General features: G+C 39.5%; 1 protein-coding gene across 1 annotated transcript; it reads right to left on the bottom strand.

Annotated features, from left to right (window-relative positions):
* Positions 1 to 324: 324 nt before the first annotated feature.
* rpp40 (ribonuclease P/MRP 40 subunit) lies at positions 325 to 13,877 on the bottom strand (the record flags this gene model as incomplete). Its single annotated transcript, XM_080727125.1, has 8 exons — positions 325 to 523; positions 4,475 to 4,609; positions 6,782 to 6,983; positions 7,182 to 7,301; positions 8,322 to 8,417; positions 9,838 to 9,906; positions 10,639 to 10,783; positions 13,761 to 13,877. The coding sequence occupies 8 exons, from the start codon at positions 13,875 to 13,877 to the stop codon at positions 325 to 327; spliced, it is 1,083 nt and encodes a 360-aa protein (XP_080583251.1).
* Positions 13,878 to 14,712: the final 835 nt, after the last annotated feature.

Raw genomic sequence — 14,712 nt, 5'->3', positions numbered from 1 at the left:
CAAGCGTGCTTGTAGATCTGCTGTTTTCACTAGTTTTAGTACATTTTATAGATAATAAATACAAAACGACGATATGCTATAACATTTAAATATAAGGTGCTGGGAGTGAAAATTATAATGTATGGGTGCCTCGGATTAAAACAATATTTATGGGGTGACCTGAGACAAAAAAGTTTGGGAACCCCTGCTATGGAGGACAGTCATCATAAGCACCAGTCATCATCATCATCCAGTAGACAGCATCTTCAAACAGAACCAGGCTGTACAGACTGTCTCCTCCCTGGAGGAAGTGTTAAGGAGGACAGTCATCGTGGGGACCAGTCATTAAGGAGGACAGTCATCATGGGGACCAGTCATCATCATCATCCAGTAGACAGCATCTTCAAACAGAACCAGGCTGTACAGGCTGTCTCCTCCCTGGAGGAAGCCATGCTCCGCCGTCGTCCAGGCAACGGGACTGTCAACAAAACCCTTCACCGTCACCGCCAGCCACGAGGACCCCCCGGGCTGCCCCACGTACTGCCTGATGAGAAATAATATCATTATGGTTAATACTTAGTCTAGGAGAAATAATATCATTATGGTTAATACTGAGTCTGAGCTGTTCTAAATACTGTCTGATGGGAAATAATATCATTATGGTTAATACTGAGTCTGTTCTAAATACTGCCTGATGACAAATAATATCATTATGGTTAATACTGAGTCTGGGCTGTTCTAAATACGGCCTGATGACAAATAATATCATTATGGTTAATACTGAGTCTGGGCTGTTCTAAATACTGCCTGATGACAAATAATATCATTATGGTTAATACTGAGTCTGGGCTGTTCTAAATACTGCCTGATGACAAATAATATCATTATGGTTAATACTGACTCTGGGCTGTTCTACATACTGCCTGATGACAAATAATATCATTATGGTTAATACTGAGTCTGGGCTGTTCTAAATACTGCCTGACGACAAATAATATCATTATGGTTAATACTGAGTCTGGGCTGTTCTAAATACTGCCTGATGACAAATAATATCATTATGGTTAATACTGAGTCTGGGCTGTTCTAAATACTGCCTGATGACAAATAATATCATTATGGTTAATACTGAGTCTGGGCTGTTCTAAATACTGCCTGATGACAAATAATATCATTATGGTTAATACTGACTCTGGGCTGTTCTACATACTGCCTGATGACAAATAATATCATTATGGTTAATACTGAGTCTGAGCTGTTCTAAATACTGCCTGATGACAAATAATATCATTATGGTTAATACTGAGTCTGAGCTGTTCTAAATACTGCCTGATGACAAATAATATCATTATGGTTAATACTGACTCTGGGCTGTTCTACATACTGCCTGACGACAAATAATATCATTATGGTTAATACTGAGTCTGGGCTGTTCTACATACTGCCTGATGACAAATAATATCATTATGGTTAATACTGAGTCTGAGCTGTTCTAAATACTGCCTGATGACAAATAATATCATTATGGTTAATACTGACTCTGGGCTGTTCTACATACTGCCTGACGACAAATAATATCATTATGGTTAATACTGAGTCTGGGCTGTTCTACATACTGCCTGATGACAAATAATATCATTATGGTTAATACTGAGTCTGGGCTGTTCTAAATACTGCCTGACGACAAATAATATCATTATGGTTAATACTGAGTCTGGGCTGTTCTAAATACTGCCTGATGACAAATAATATCATTATGGTTAATACTGAGTCTGGGCTGTTCTAAATACTGCCTGATGACAAATAATATCATTATGGTTAATACTGAGTCTGGGCTGTTCTAAATACGGCCTGATGACAAATAATATCATTATGGTTAATACTGAGTCTGGGCTGTTCTAAATACTGCCTGATGACAAATAATATCATTATGGTTAATACTGAGTCTGGGCTGTTCTAAATACTGCCTGATGACAAATAATATCATTATGGTTAATACTGACTCTGGGCTGTTCTACATACTGCCTGATGACAAATAATATCATTATGGTTAATACTGAGTCTGAGCTGTTCTAAATACTGCCTGATGACAAATAATATCATTATGGTTAATACTGAGTCTGAGCTGTTCTAAATACTGCCTGATGACAAATAATATCATTATGGTTAATACTGACTCTGGGCTGTTCTACATACTGCCTGACGACAAATAATATCATTATGGTTAATACTGAGTCTGGGCTGTTCTACATACTGCCTGATGACAAATAATATCATTATGGTTAATACTGAGTCTGAGCTGTTCTAAATACTGCCTGATGACAAATAATATCATTATGGTTAATACTGACTCTGGGCTGTTCTACATACTGCCTGACGACAAATAATATCATTATGGTTAATACTGAGTCTGGGCTGTTCTACATACTGCCTGATGACAAATAATATCATTATGGTTAATACTGAGTCTGGGCTGTTCTAAATACTGCCTGATGACAAATAATATCATTATGGTTAATACTGACTCTGGGCTGTTCTACATACTGCCTGATGACAAATAATATCATTATGGTTAATACTGAGTCTGAGCTGTTCTAAATACTGCCTGATGACAAATAATATCATTATGGTTAATACTGAGTCTGAGCTGTTCTAAATACTGCCTGATGACAAATAATATCATTATGGTTAATACTGACTCTGGGCTGTTCTACATACTGCCTGACGACAAATAATATCATTATGGTTAATACTGAGTCTGGGCTGTTCTACATACTGCCTGATGACAAATAATATCATTATGGTTAATACTGAGTCTGAGCTGTTCTAAATACTGCCTGATGACAAATAATATCATTATGGTTAATACTGACTCTGGGCTGTTCTACATACTGCCTGACGACAAATAATATCATTATGGTTAATACTGAGTCTGGGCTGTTCTACATACTGCCTGATGACAAATAATATCATTATGGTTAATACTGAGTCTGGGCTGTTCTAAATACGGCCTGATGAGAAATAATATCATTATGGTTAATACTGAGTCTGGGCTGTTCTACATACTGCCTGACGACAAATAATATCATTATGGTTAATACTGACTCTGGGCTGTTCTACATACTGCCTGATGACAAATAATATCATTATGGTTAATACTGACTCTGGGCTGTTCTACATACTGCCTGATGACAAATAATATCATTATGGTTAATACTGACTCTGGGCTGTTCTACATACTGCCTGACGACAAATAATATCATTATGGTTAATACTGAGTCTGGGCTGTTCTAAATACTGCCTGATGACAAATAATATCATTATGGTTAATACTGACTCTGGGCTGTTCTACATACTGCCTGACGACAAATAATATCATTATGGTTAATACTGAGTCTGGGCTGTTCTAAATACTGCCTGATGACAAATAATATCATTATGGTTAATACTGACTCTGGGCTGTTCTACATACTGCCTGACGACAAATAATATCATTATGGTTAATACTGAGTCTGGGCTGTTCTAAATACTGCCTGATGACAAATAATATCATTATGGTTAATACTGAGTCTGTTCTAAATACTGCCTGATGACAAATAATATCATTATGGTTAATACTGAGTCTGAGCTGTTCTAAATACTGCCTGATGACAAATAATATCATTATGGTTAATACTGACTCTGGGCTGTTCTACATACTGCCTGACGACAAATAATATCATTATGGTTAATACTGAGTCTGGGCTGTTCTAAATACTGCCTGATGACAAATAATATCATTATGGTTAATACTGACTCTGGGCTGTTCTACATACTGCCTGACGACAAATAATATCATTATGGTTAATACTGAGTCTGGGCTGTTCTAAATACTGCCTGATGACAAATAATATCATTATGGTTAATACTGAGTCTAGGCTGTTCTAAATACGGCCTGATGAGAAATAATATCCATGTTATAGAACAGTGGTTCTCAACCTTTTCAGGACGCGATCCCCAAAATAATCATATTTTAACTGGGGACCCCCAAAATAATCATATTTTAACTGGGGACCCCCCCCCCCCCCACCCTTTCGAGCACTAAGAGTTGAGGCATTACATTTTGTATAACACGGTTCTATTGTGAAAATAGCAGATCTACAAGCTCACAACTGAGTGCATAAATTAAGATAACCTTTCAGAGGTTTTAGCATTTCTGTATTATAAATCCTTCTTTTGAAGTCATATTCTAATATTTTGAGATATGGATTTTTTGATTTTCATGAAATGTATGCCATAAAAATACAACGAAAAAAAGGTTTTGAAAATGTCACTGCATGCACAATGAATCTAGATATCAAAGTTTAACAATAATTATTATATTACAGAAGAAAATCTTTTTTTTTAGACAGTTCTGTATATCTACAGGTAGATTATATTGTCATTTGTGTATTGATAATAGCAGATCATAGTATTGATTACCTCAGCAGTTTGATCAGATCATAGTATTGATTACCTCATGAGTTTGATCAGCTCATAGACATCTTCAGGTGTGATGAGTCCGGTCACGGTGCACAGCAGGGCGTGTTCACATGCACTGTGAGGTTCAGGACACACGTACGTAGACACGTGACTGTCAGACGCGTTGTTACTGAAACACAAACAATTAAAACAACACTATTAATGAGATCTATGAGATAATAATCACCCTGGTTTATTAAACATCCTCATCTGATGGTCTAGGGGGATATTGAGGTTAAAAATAAACTATTCATAATGTTTTGATATTAAAACACAGAAGAACGTTGCATACCCATGTTGTCTTTAATTACACTATTTAGTTGGTTCTTTTGGACTTGGTGATGTTAACTCACTGTGCAATTAAAAAATCATCCTTTCCACTTCATTGACGATGTTTTCTTACCTTTTACGCAGAGCGTCCCTATAGATCAGGGGTGGGCAACTTTGATGATAGAGAGGGCCACTACATTTTCACACTCACTCCAGAGAGCCACAATGCATATACGGTACATAGCAAAAATAGCAGATCTACAAGCTCAAAACGCGCGGCGTCGCCCTGCGACGCGTTTTGAGCTTGTAGATCTGCTATTTTTGCTATTTTTGAATTGGAATCCCGAAAAGTAACTTTATTTTCTCTTCTTTTGTTTTAAAATTTCAAATGTATTTATATGTTCTTATGTTAACTTTATGAACTCACCAAGTTCGCACCAAGAAAGAAGCTGTCAAAAAAGTATTTCTTTGCATTTTCTATTCCCTTTATGCATTAATAACAACAATCAATTGTTTTTTTTTACAATACACCCCCCAGTTATTAAAATATAAGCCTCAACCAAATGGTAGAGATGGCTGAATGAGGTTGAGTTAATTTCAGCATTGTTTTCAATGAAAAATATGGACTTAAAATGTGCTCTACCATTTGGTTGATCCAACCATCAAAGGGTAATACTAGTCATTTAGCTACTAATATAGACTGAAGGAATTAAAGCATGTCATGTTTGGAATTGTAACAGCTGAAATCAATAATATATCAGTATTCCAGTATTAACCTGCAGGCCGCATTAAGTGAAGGTGGGGGCCGCATGTGGCCCCTGGGCCACCAGTTGCCCATGTATGGTCTAGATTGTGCATGGATCGTGTCTCACGCAAGTGCACAGCATTCGACATTATGACATCACACTCTGACAGGTCAGGCTAACCACACTAACAGAATGCCTTTTATGCCCATATATGGAGATCCCTGATGTTAAGCCCATATCTAACAGGACTGCATATGGGAATGCCCATATATGGAGGAAGACAGCCCATATCTGTGTGGCTGGTTCTACAGACAGGGATCTCCATATATGGGCATAAAAGGGATTGTATGTATGATGTCAGACGTCATAGACGCCATAGGACTTTCACATAACAAATAACTGAGTAAGCATGTTTGGGCTCTCACAGCATATCTCCATATGGATGGATATGGATCTCCATATATGGTTATCAGGGGTCTCCATATATGGGTAACTGGTCTGATATACATCACCCGCAACGGGGACGGGCCATGGTGCGACCTCGCTTGTGGCCCTGAGGTGTCTTACTAGCAGGGTTCCCACACATTTTTACCAATTCATTTCCAAAACTTTTCCAAAACTTTTCCAGAATATTTAACCCAATTTCCAAGACTATATAACAATGATTCAGCTCAATAACGAGTCGCTTACTCTTATGTGCAATGCCCAAAGACAGGTAGTGTATGCCAGTGGTTCTCAACCTTTTCAGGCTGTGACCCACAAAATAATCATATTTTAACTGGGGACCCCCCACCCTGACGAGCACTAAGAGTTGAGGCATTACATTTTGTATGACACGTTTCTATTGTGAAAATAGCAGATCTACATGCTCACAACGCCTTGCGTTGCGAGGCGTACAACGCAAGGCGTTGTGAGCATGTAGATCTGCTATTTTCACAATTTCTGCCTCTAATATTTGACAATTTGGCCAATGTTTAATTTGTCATTTCAGAGGTATTAACAAGATCAATAACCAAAGACAATGCATAGCTATTTTTTCCAGGACCTTCCAGGACCCTTGATCAATTACAAAACTTTTCCAGTACTGGAAAAATATTTTTCTAATTTCAAAATATTTCCTGGAATTTCATGACCGTGGGAACCCTGTACTAGTATATTCTGCACATCAGAGAAGATTCTCTTCTTGTCTGTGTTCTGCTTCTTGTGATTGGTGGTCGACCTTTAATTCCTACGTTAGATTGGTCATTAAAATAATAAGAGTTTTCATAATAAAAGCCTCCTCCTACCAACTGACTCCGCCCTCCACACAGCCCAGCCACTCCAGGAGCTCCTGAGTGTCACATGACTCCGGCTCCTCCCCCAGCAGGTCGTGTGATTGGAGGGTTGGGCAGGATAGGTTGTCCAGGAGGCGTGTCCCGACTTTGGGCCTGTGTATCGTCCAATCACAATGAGCCAGGAGACTCTGCAAGCCGCCGCCCCCATCTGGAGCTAAAACGTTAAAAGAAAAATTAAATCATAATATAATTCTATTCTATTCTATCTGATAAAGCAGGCACGCGTGCATGTGTGTGCGTTCCTGCGTGCGTGTGTGTGACTGTGTGTGCGTGCGTGCGTGCGTGCGTGCGTGCGTGCGTCTGTGTGTGCGTGCGTGCGTGCATGCGCGTGTGTGTGTGTGTGTGCACGTACCATGTCTAGCCAGCAGGAAGTCAGTCTTCAGCTGGACTCTGTCTCTGAGTGATGTCACAACTCTCTGATAAAACCTCTGACCAGGAGACATCTTACTGTCCTTCAGATTAATGTTCACCACTGTAAAATATACATGTTTACATTAATGTAAAATTCATATTCAAATTCATTCACAGTAAAATACACAGAGTAAATTATAGCAGCACTACGTCGTTTGGGTTATCAGTGTTTTTTAATGATTATAATTACATCTAAAGGGGCGCCGGCTGGCCTGGTGGTCAAGGCGCGTACCATATACTAGGCTATGATGCCTGCTGGCGTCGCCGGTTCGATTCCCGATCCGGACGACCTTTGCCACATGTCATTCCCCATCTCTCTCCCCGTTTCCTGTCAGTCTACTGTCCTATCGAATAAAGGCATAAAAAAAGGGAAAAAAGCCCAAAAACAAATCTTAAAAAAAAAAAAAGAATTACATCTAAAGATGCTTCTCCTTAGTAGCCCTGGCCAGGAAGAAATGATGTCTTCAGGCCGTAACCATCGATCATCAGGTGTTTCCACCCTCCTGAACCGCTACACCCTCCTGAACCGCTACACCCTCCTGATGGCAGGGTTAGCAGTGGTGGCCAAATCACTGCCCATCTCCTCCTCCTGGCCAAGGCTAAACTCCCCTCTTCTGCTCTATTTGTTTAACCAACAAGAGGCTCCTCTGGGGAGGTGTTGGGTGGGGTTCTGGAGCTGAGTTCTGGAGGTGACACAGGTGTGTAGCTGTGTACATATTCATAATAAATGACTGACAGGAACTGACCGTATCTGCTGTGGTGTCTGTGGTTGTAGGAACTGACCATATATGGTGTGGTGGTAGGAACTGACCATATATGGTGTGGTGTCTGTGGTTGTAGGAACTGACCATATATGGTGTGGTGGTAGGAACTGACCATATATGGTGTGGTGGTAGGAACTGACCATATATGGTGTGGTGGTAGGAACTGACCATATATGGTGTGGTGTCTGTGGTTGTATGAACTGACCATATATGGTGTGGTGGTAGGAACTGACCATATATGGTGTGGTGGTAGGAACTGACCATATATGGTGTGGTGGTAGGAACTGACCATATATGGTGTGGTTGTATGAACTGACCGTATCTGCTGTGGTGTCTGTGGTTGTAGCGAGACTCTCTTCCTTCCAGTCCTAGCAGCTCATAGGTGTCCTTATCTACTGACAGGATCAGATGACCTGCACACACATTTCAATCATTTATTTATGTCCACATAACAGATACAGTACAAGGACACAAATATTACAAGGTGCTGTAAATAATGTACAGTCAGCAAATCCTGGACAAATATCCAATAACCACACGCACGCACGCACGCACGCACGCGCACACGCACACGCACACGCACACGCACACGCACACACACACACACACACACACACACACACAGTGAAGCTTGTAACATGTCTGGGTAGCTCATCCGGTAGAGATCTGGCCTTTTGACCAAAGGTTCAATTCAAGTAAAATGTATTAAAATGTCAAATCATAACAAGTTATCTCGAGACATTTTACATGGGCTACAGAGCAGAGAGCTCATGGTAGGAGCCATGAGGTTCCATCCCGGGCACCACCAGCTCAGTGTGAGCAGCACGGCTTGGGTTTGGCAAGTCATACAGTAAATACTGTGAGCTGACCGTACCCACAATAAGACACTCCTGACATACTGGTGTTTAAGGTTAGGACTCCACCAAAAAGACGGCATCGTGCCGCCGTCGGATGGCGTCAAAAAATGAACCGGGGTGAATTTGAGCGTCCGACATTGACGTCAACGTCGGCAGTGGAGCACCCTTCATCTATACTATAATTTTGCGAATGTCTGAGTGAGTGAGTGAGTGAGTGAGTGAGTGTCTGTCTGTCTGTCTGTCTGAAACAGCGTTTCTCCTCAGTGGCTGGAGCAATTGATCTGAAATCGCATCACTATTAGCATATGAACACACCTAACATAACTGTGAAGCCCGTTTGTCACTTTCACAAATCGTATACTGTATATTAGCATTTTTATGGTGTATCTACTATCTATTCTGCATCTAGCTTGAGGCGTTTCTCCTCAGTGGCTGGAGCAATTGATCTGAAATCGCATCACCATTAGCATATGAACACACCTAACATAACTGTGAAGCGCGTTTGTCACTTTCACAAATCATATGCTGTATATTAGCATTTTTATGGTGTATCTATATCTATTCTGCATCTAGCTTGAGGCGCATCTATTCTGCATCTAGCATGAGGCAACATGTTTAACCAGTGTGTGTGTGTGTGTGTGTGTGTGTGTGTGTGTGTGTGGGGGGGGGGGGGGGGGGGCTGGGGGTCGGGGGGGGGGGGGGGGGACGACAGTATCTCTGTAGCCATTAAAACGAAACGGGTTTCTTACGTTGATGCTCCTACAGTACATCATGCAAGCACCAGTTAAAGTTACTTTCCATCCCTCATATACTGTGTGCACAGTGCACATCCCATAACCCACACACTGCACATCATTTTGGAGCTCATATCTTTGAACGGGTAAGGGCTAGTTCATTAAAACGGGAGTGTTCACAGCGTTATATAACTTGTAAGTATAACTTCTAGAGAAAAAAAAGAAAGGGGAACAGAAGTCACCTGTAGGAAGCAGAGCCACCGTGTTGTCTTCATCTATCCTGGTGTGATGAGAGAGACCGTACGTTGTTCCTGGAACATACATCATATGTATTAATAAAACCGTACGTTCCTCCTGGAAGATACATTATAATAAATAATAATACTATACCTTCCTACTGGAAGATACATCATATGTATTAATAGAGATATAGGTTATCATATTATATAAGTATCAATAATAATTATTAATAAAACGATACAATGTTCCTCCTAGAGAAAAAAATCACACCCGTGTGAACTGAGCGGTGGTTTACCCCTTCCCCCCCCCCCCTTCCCCCCTGTGTGTGTGTGTGTGTGTGTGCGTGCCTGGTCTGGCCTGGCCTGAACAACAGCGCCCCTCCCTTAACATGTGTGGTCATAAAAGGTACTGCAGGCCTGCAGGCTACATACAGACACACACGCACACACGCACACACACACGCACACACACACGCATACACACACGGCCACGTATAGGAGACGGTGTAACCACCGCTCAAAAAGAACATTCAACAAACAACATTTAATAGGACCACAATAATAACTAATAGAGATGCTTTAGAACAGAGTTGGGCAACCGTAGGCACGGTGCCAACATTGGCACATGGAGGGTGATCACTGGCACACTGGCACACTGGCACACCTCGCGTGTTGTGAGCTTGTAGATCGGCTATGTTGTGTGTGTGTGCGTGCGTGCGTGCGTGCGTAGCGTGCGTGCGTAGCGTGCGTGCGTGCGTGCGTGCGCGTGTGTGTGTGTGTGTGTGTGTGTGCATAGTGTGTCACCCTTATAAACAGCCTCCTGCAGGAAGCTGCTCTCCAGCAGTCTGTAAACAGGAAGTTGACGCAGCAGGTAGAAGGAAGTCAGGTTGGACAGGAAGTCAGAAACATCAGGAGGAAGACCTGAGCACTCTGGAACCAACACTGACACCTGGTGGACGGACACAGTACCACACACACAACACTCTGAACAGACAAGCTTTAACAACTCTTAGGGCCCTCATTTACCAACGTGGTGCAGATTAGGGCTGCACAATACATCGTTATCGTATCGTTATCGAGGTATGATGACCATGCGTAATATCAGTATTGTGAAAGGCAAGGATATCGCGATATACTTGCGACATACTTTATACTGCCCTGGGCAATATATTGTCCATATTGTTTCCTATATCGGCCTTATCACCTATACCGTTGCCCATATCGTTGCCTTTTGCTACATTTAGAATATCAAAATACAAGTGTGGGAAGTCAATAGCACTTAAAATCAAGAGTGATATTGACTTGTTATTACGGTGTTTGTTGAATAATGCTTAGTTTTCACTGTTGCAACACTTGAAATATAAAATATGACATTTATACGGCAGCATCGTATATCGTATCGATATCGAGATATTTGACATGAATAACGAAATATGAGATTTTGTCCATATAATGCAGCCCTAGCGCAGATCCAAATTTTGGCAAAGTGTCGGCACTTAGTTATCATCGCAGTGTGACTTTGACGTTGGCGTAGGGTAGGATCAAATCTCACGTCAAGTTCTGAGATGGTGTAGGATTCATCCTTCACCACTTTGTTCCATTGTAGACATGCAGAGCAGCATTGTCTGACTATCTGACACATTTTGGAGTATGTATATCTAACACACTAATAACTAATCCCTGTGAAAATACATTTCATATGAAAATGCACACCGATTTTCTTTACAAGTTACAAAGACAAGCAATTCAAATCTATAGCGATATGGAACCTAACATAAAGTGCTTTAACAGTCATTCAGATAAGATCGCCAGCTCAGAACAAGGATTAACGCTCCCATATTAGGCTATATGAGTGAGTGCTTATACGAGAGCATTTTCAGGACCGGCGCAGCACGGCTGTAATATTTTAATGGATTGTGAGTCTCCAAATTATACAGTGAAGTGAGTGAATACCAGTAGAGTCGCCGGAATGAAACTCGCCGGGATACGGGGGTGCGTTCGGAAATGCACACTGGGTGGAGCAACGGTGCGCTTTTCAAGTCTGAACTCTGAAGGTAAACTTTCTGAAAAGCAGCAGTTGCTAAACTAATGTAGTCATCTTGCTATTGATGTTCATAAACTAATGTAGTCATCTTGCTATTGATGTTCATAAACTAATGTAGTCATCTTGCTATTGATGTTCATAAACTAATGTAGTCATCTTGCTATTGATGTTCATAAACTAATGTAGTCATCTTGCTATTGATGTTCATAAACTAATGTAGTCATCTTGCTATTGATGTTCATAAACTAATGTAGTCATCTTGCTATTGATGTTCATAAACTAATGTAGTCATCTTGCTATTGATGTTCATAAACTAATGTAGTCATCTTGCTATTGATGTTCATAAACTAATGTAGTCATCTTGCTATTGATGTTCATAAACTAATGTAGTCATCTTGCTATTGATGTTCATAAACTAATGTAGTCATCTTGCTATTGATGTTCATAAACTAATGTAGTCATCTTGCTATTGATGTTCATAAACTAATGTAGTCATCTTGCTATTGATGTTCATAAACTAATGTAGTCATCTTGCTATTGATGTTCATAAACTAATGTAGTCATCTTGCTATTGATGTTCATAAACTAATGTAGTCATCTTGCTATTGATGTTCATAAACTAGGGTAAATTATGGTGATAAGTCTTAATCTCACAGTATCACAAATGTTAAAGCTAGCAACAACAAACATGTACAGTAGGTCACACAATCACAGTATGCCTTCTTCAGTATCAACATGATTTAATATTCTAATATTCTATTATAATTTACCCTAGTTTAAACATCAATAGCAACGTTAGGTTAGCAACTGCTGCATTTCAGAAAGTTTACCTTCAGAGTTCAGACTGTTTCCAGGCGAGCTTCATTCCGGCGACTCTACCGGTTACCAAGTGAGTCCTATAAAACTCACTCCAAACCTGGCCATTCCCGGACGATTTCATAACTGTAACTCTGAGTGTACAAATGGAACCAAATGGACCCGTAGAGAATCAATATGTATTTTGCCGCAGACCCCCATCTGAAGATTTGTGCCAGGGACCCCTCCCCCAGCAGAGAGGATTAGTGTAAAGCAAATCAAAAATATAATTCATAATCTTCTGAACATTTTCAAGATAATTTTTTTTAAAAAGTGACGCGCTGTGAGCTTGTAGATCTGCTCTTTTTGAATAAGAAATGGACAAAGTGATTGTAAAATGATTTTGATGCTACATCAGCTGGGGACCCCCTCAAGGACCCCTGGGGGTCCCCGAACCCCACTAAGAGAACCACTGCTGTGCTGTAAGGGTCTATTAGGTTCCATTTGTACCCTCCTGAGTCCTGATGCATCTCAAACTGGGGGTCTTATTTACATCATACATCAGTGGTTTTCAACCAGTGGTCCGGGGACCACCCGTACATTTTACCTGATAGTTGTAGTAATGATCTATATTACATATAAATATTATAAATCACATATTTAACCTAGTAGGTGTAGTAATATTATAAATCATATATTTATTTACCTGGTAGTTGTAGTAATGGTCTATATTATATATAAATATTATAAATCATATATTTAACCTAGTAGGTGTAGTAATATTATAAATCATATATAATTTACTTGATAGTTGTAGTAATGGTCTATATTATAAATACATATATAAATATTATAAATCATATATTTACCTGATAGTTATAGTAATAGTCTATATATATTATATACAGTATACATATTATAAATCATATATTACCTGATAGTTATAGTAGTGATCTATATTATATATAAATATCATATATTTTACCTGATAGTTATAGTAGTGATCTATATTATATATAAATATCATATATTTTACCTGATAGTTATAGTAGTGATCTATATTATATATAAATATCATATATTTTACCTGATAGTTATAGTAGTGATCTTGGATCTGTTTGCTCAGTCTGTTCTTGTCATTTTCCAGACTGGATTTCTCACAGACCAGCAGGTTTCTGGGGGTTTTCTCCAACTCCAGGGCCATGCTGGTCTCACAGCTCTAATAAACGGTCAGATAGAAGGTATTAATGGTATAAATGATATTATTAACAGTATTTATGAGTCTGTTTAAACAGTTTAAGGCAGAAAGTTTCTCTGCTGCTTTGAACGCAAAACACAAAACACGTGTGTTGTGTTTATCAAACACTTCCGGGTCGTGCCGCGCCAACGTCTTTAGATTTCAAAATAAAGGCATGGAGGTAAAACGTGGTTGATGTTTTCACTGCCTCTCTAGGAGGCTTTAACTTTTTAACACAACATACACTTTCTGGTCGGGATATCAATGTGATCCAATCAGGAGAGAGAGCTCATACAGCAGCATAGTGACATTGGAAGTGAAAATGTTTAACTTTTTTTTCCAGGCCAAGTACAAGACATACTTCAAATTGAGTACCAATATGCTAGAAGAACACTAATGCCAAATCAATCAAAATCCAAAATCACAGACAATATCCAGTCTAATATGATATGGATATAATATTGATGCCAGCCTCTACTGTAGGCTATATACTTTTTTAAATTGTTGTTCCATTGCTGCTATCAGTTAGAGCTGCATGATTATGGCAAAACCTTTATTTTAAAATTGTGGGTACATAATAGAGATCATTATTTCAAATATGACTAATATTATTATTATTGAATAAATATTTTTAACAAGCAAAAAAAAAAAGCATATTGAAATTGGAACTGGGACAGTGTGACATTGAAGCATCTTTGTGGGGTTGGATGAAAATGAAATTGATATCCCGAGCCCTAAACAAATATTTACTATAGGCCTACGTTTCATATACATTATAATCAATTATAAACTTTATGAATGA

Source organism: Nannobrachium achirus, assembly GCF_963921795.1.
Source record: "Nannobrachium achirus genome assembly, chromosome: 5".
Lineage (NCBI taxonomy): Eukaryota > Metazoa > Chordata > Actinopteri > Myctophiformes > Myctophidae > Nannobrachium > Nannobrachium achirus.
This window is presented reverse-complemented; position numbering and strand designations above follow the sequence as displayed.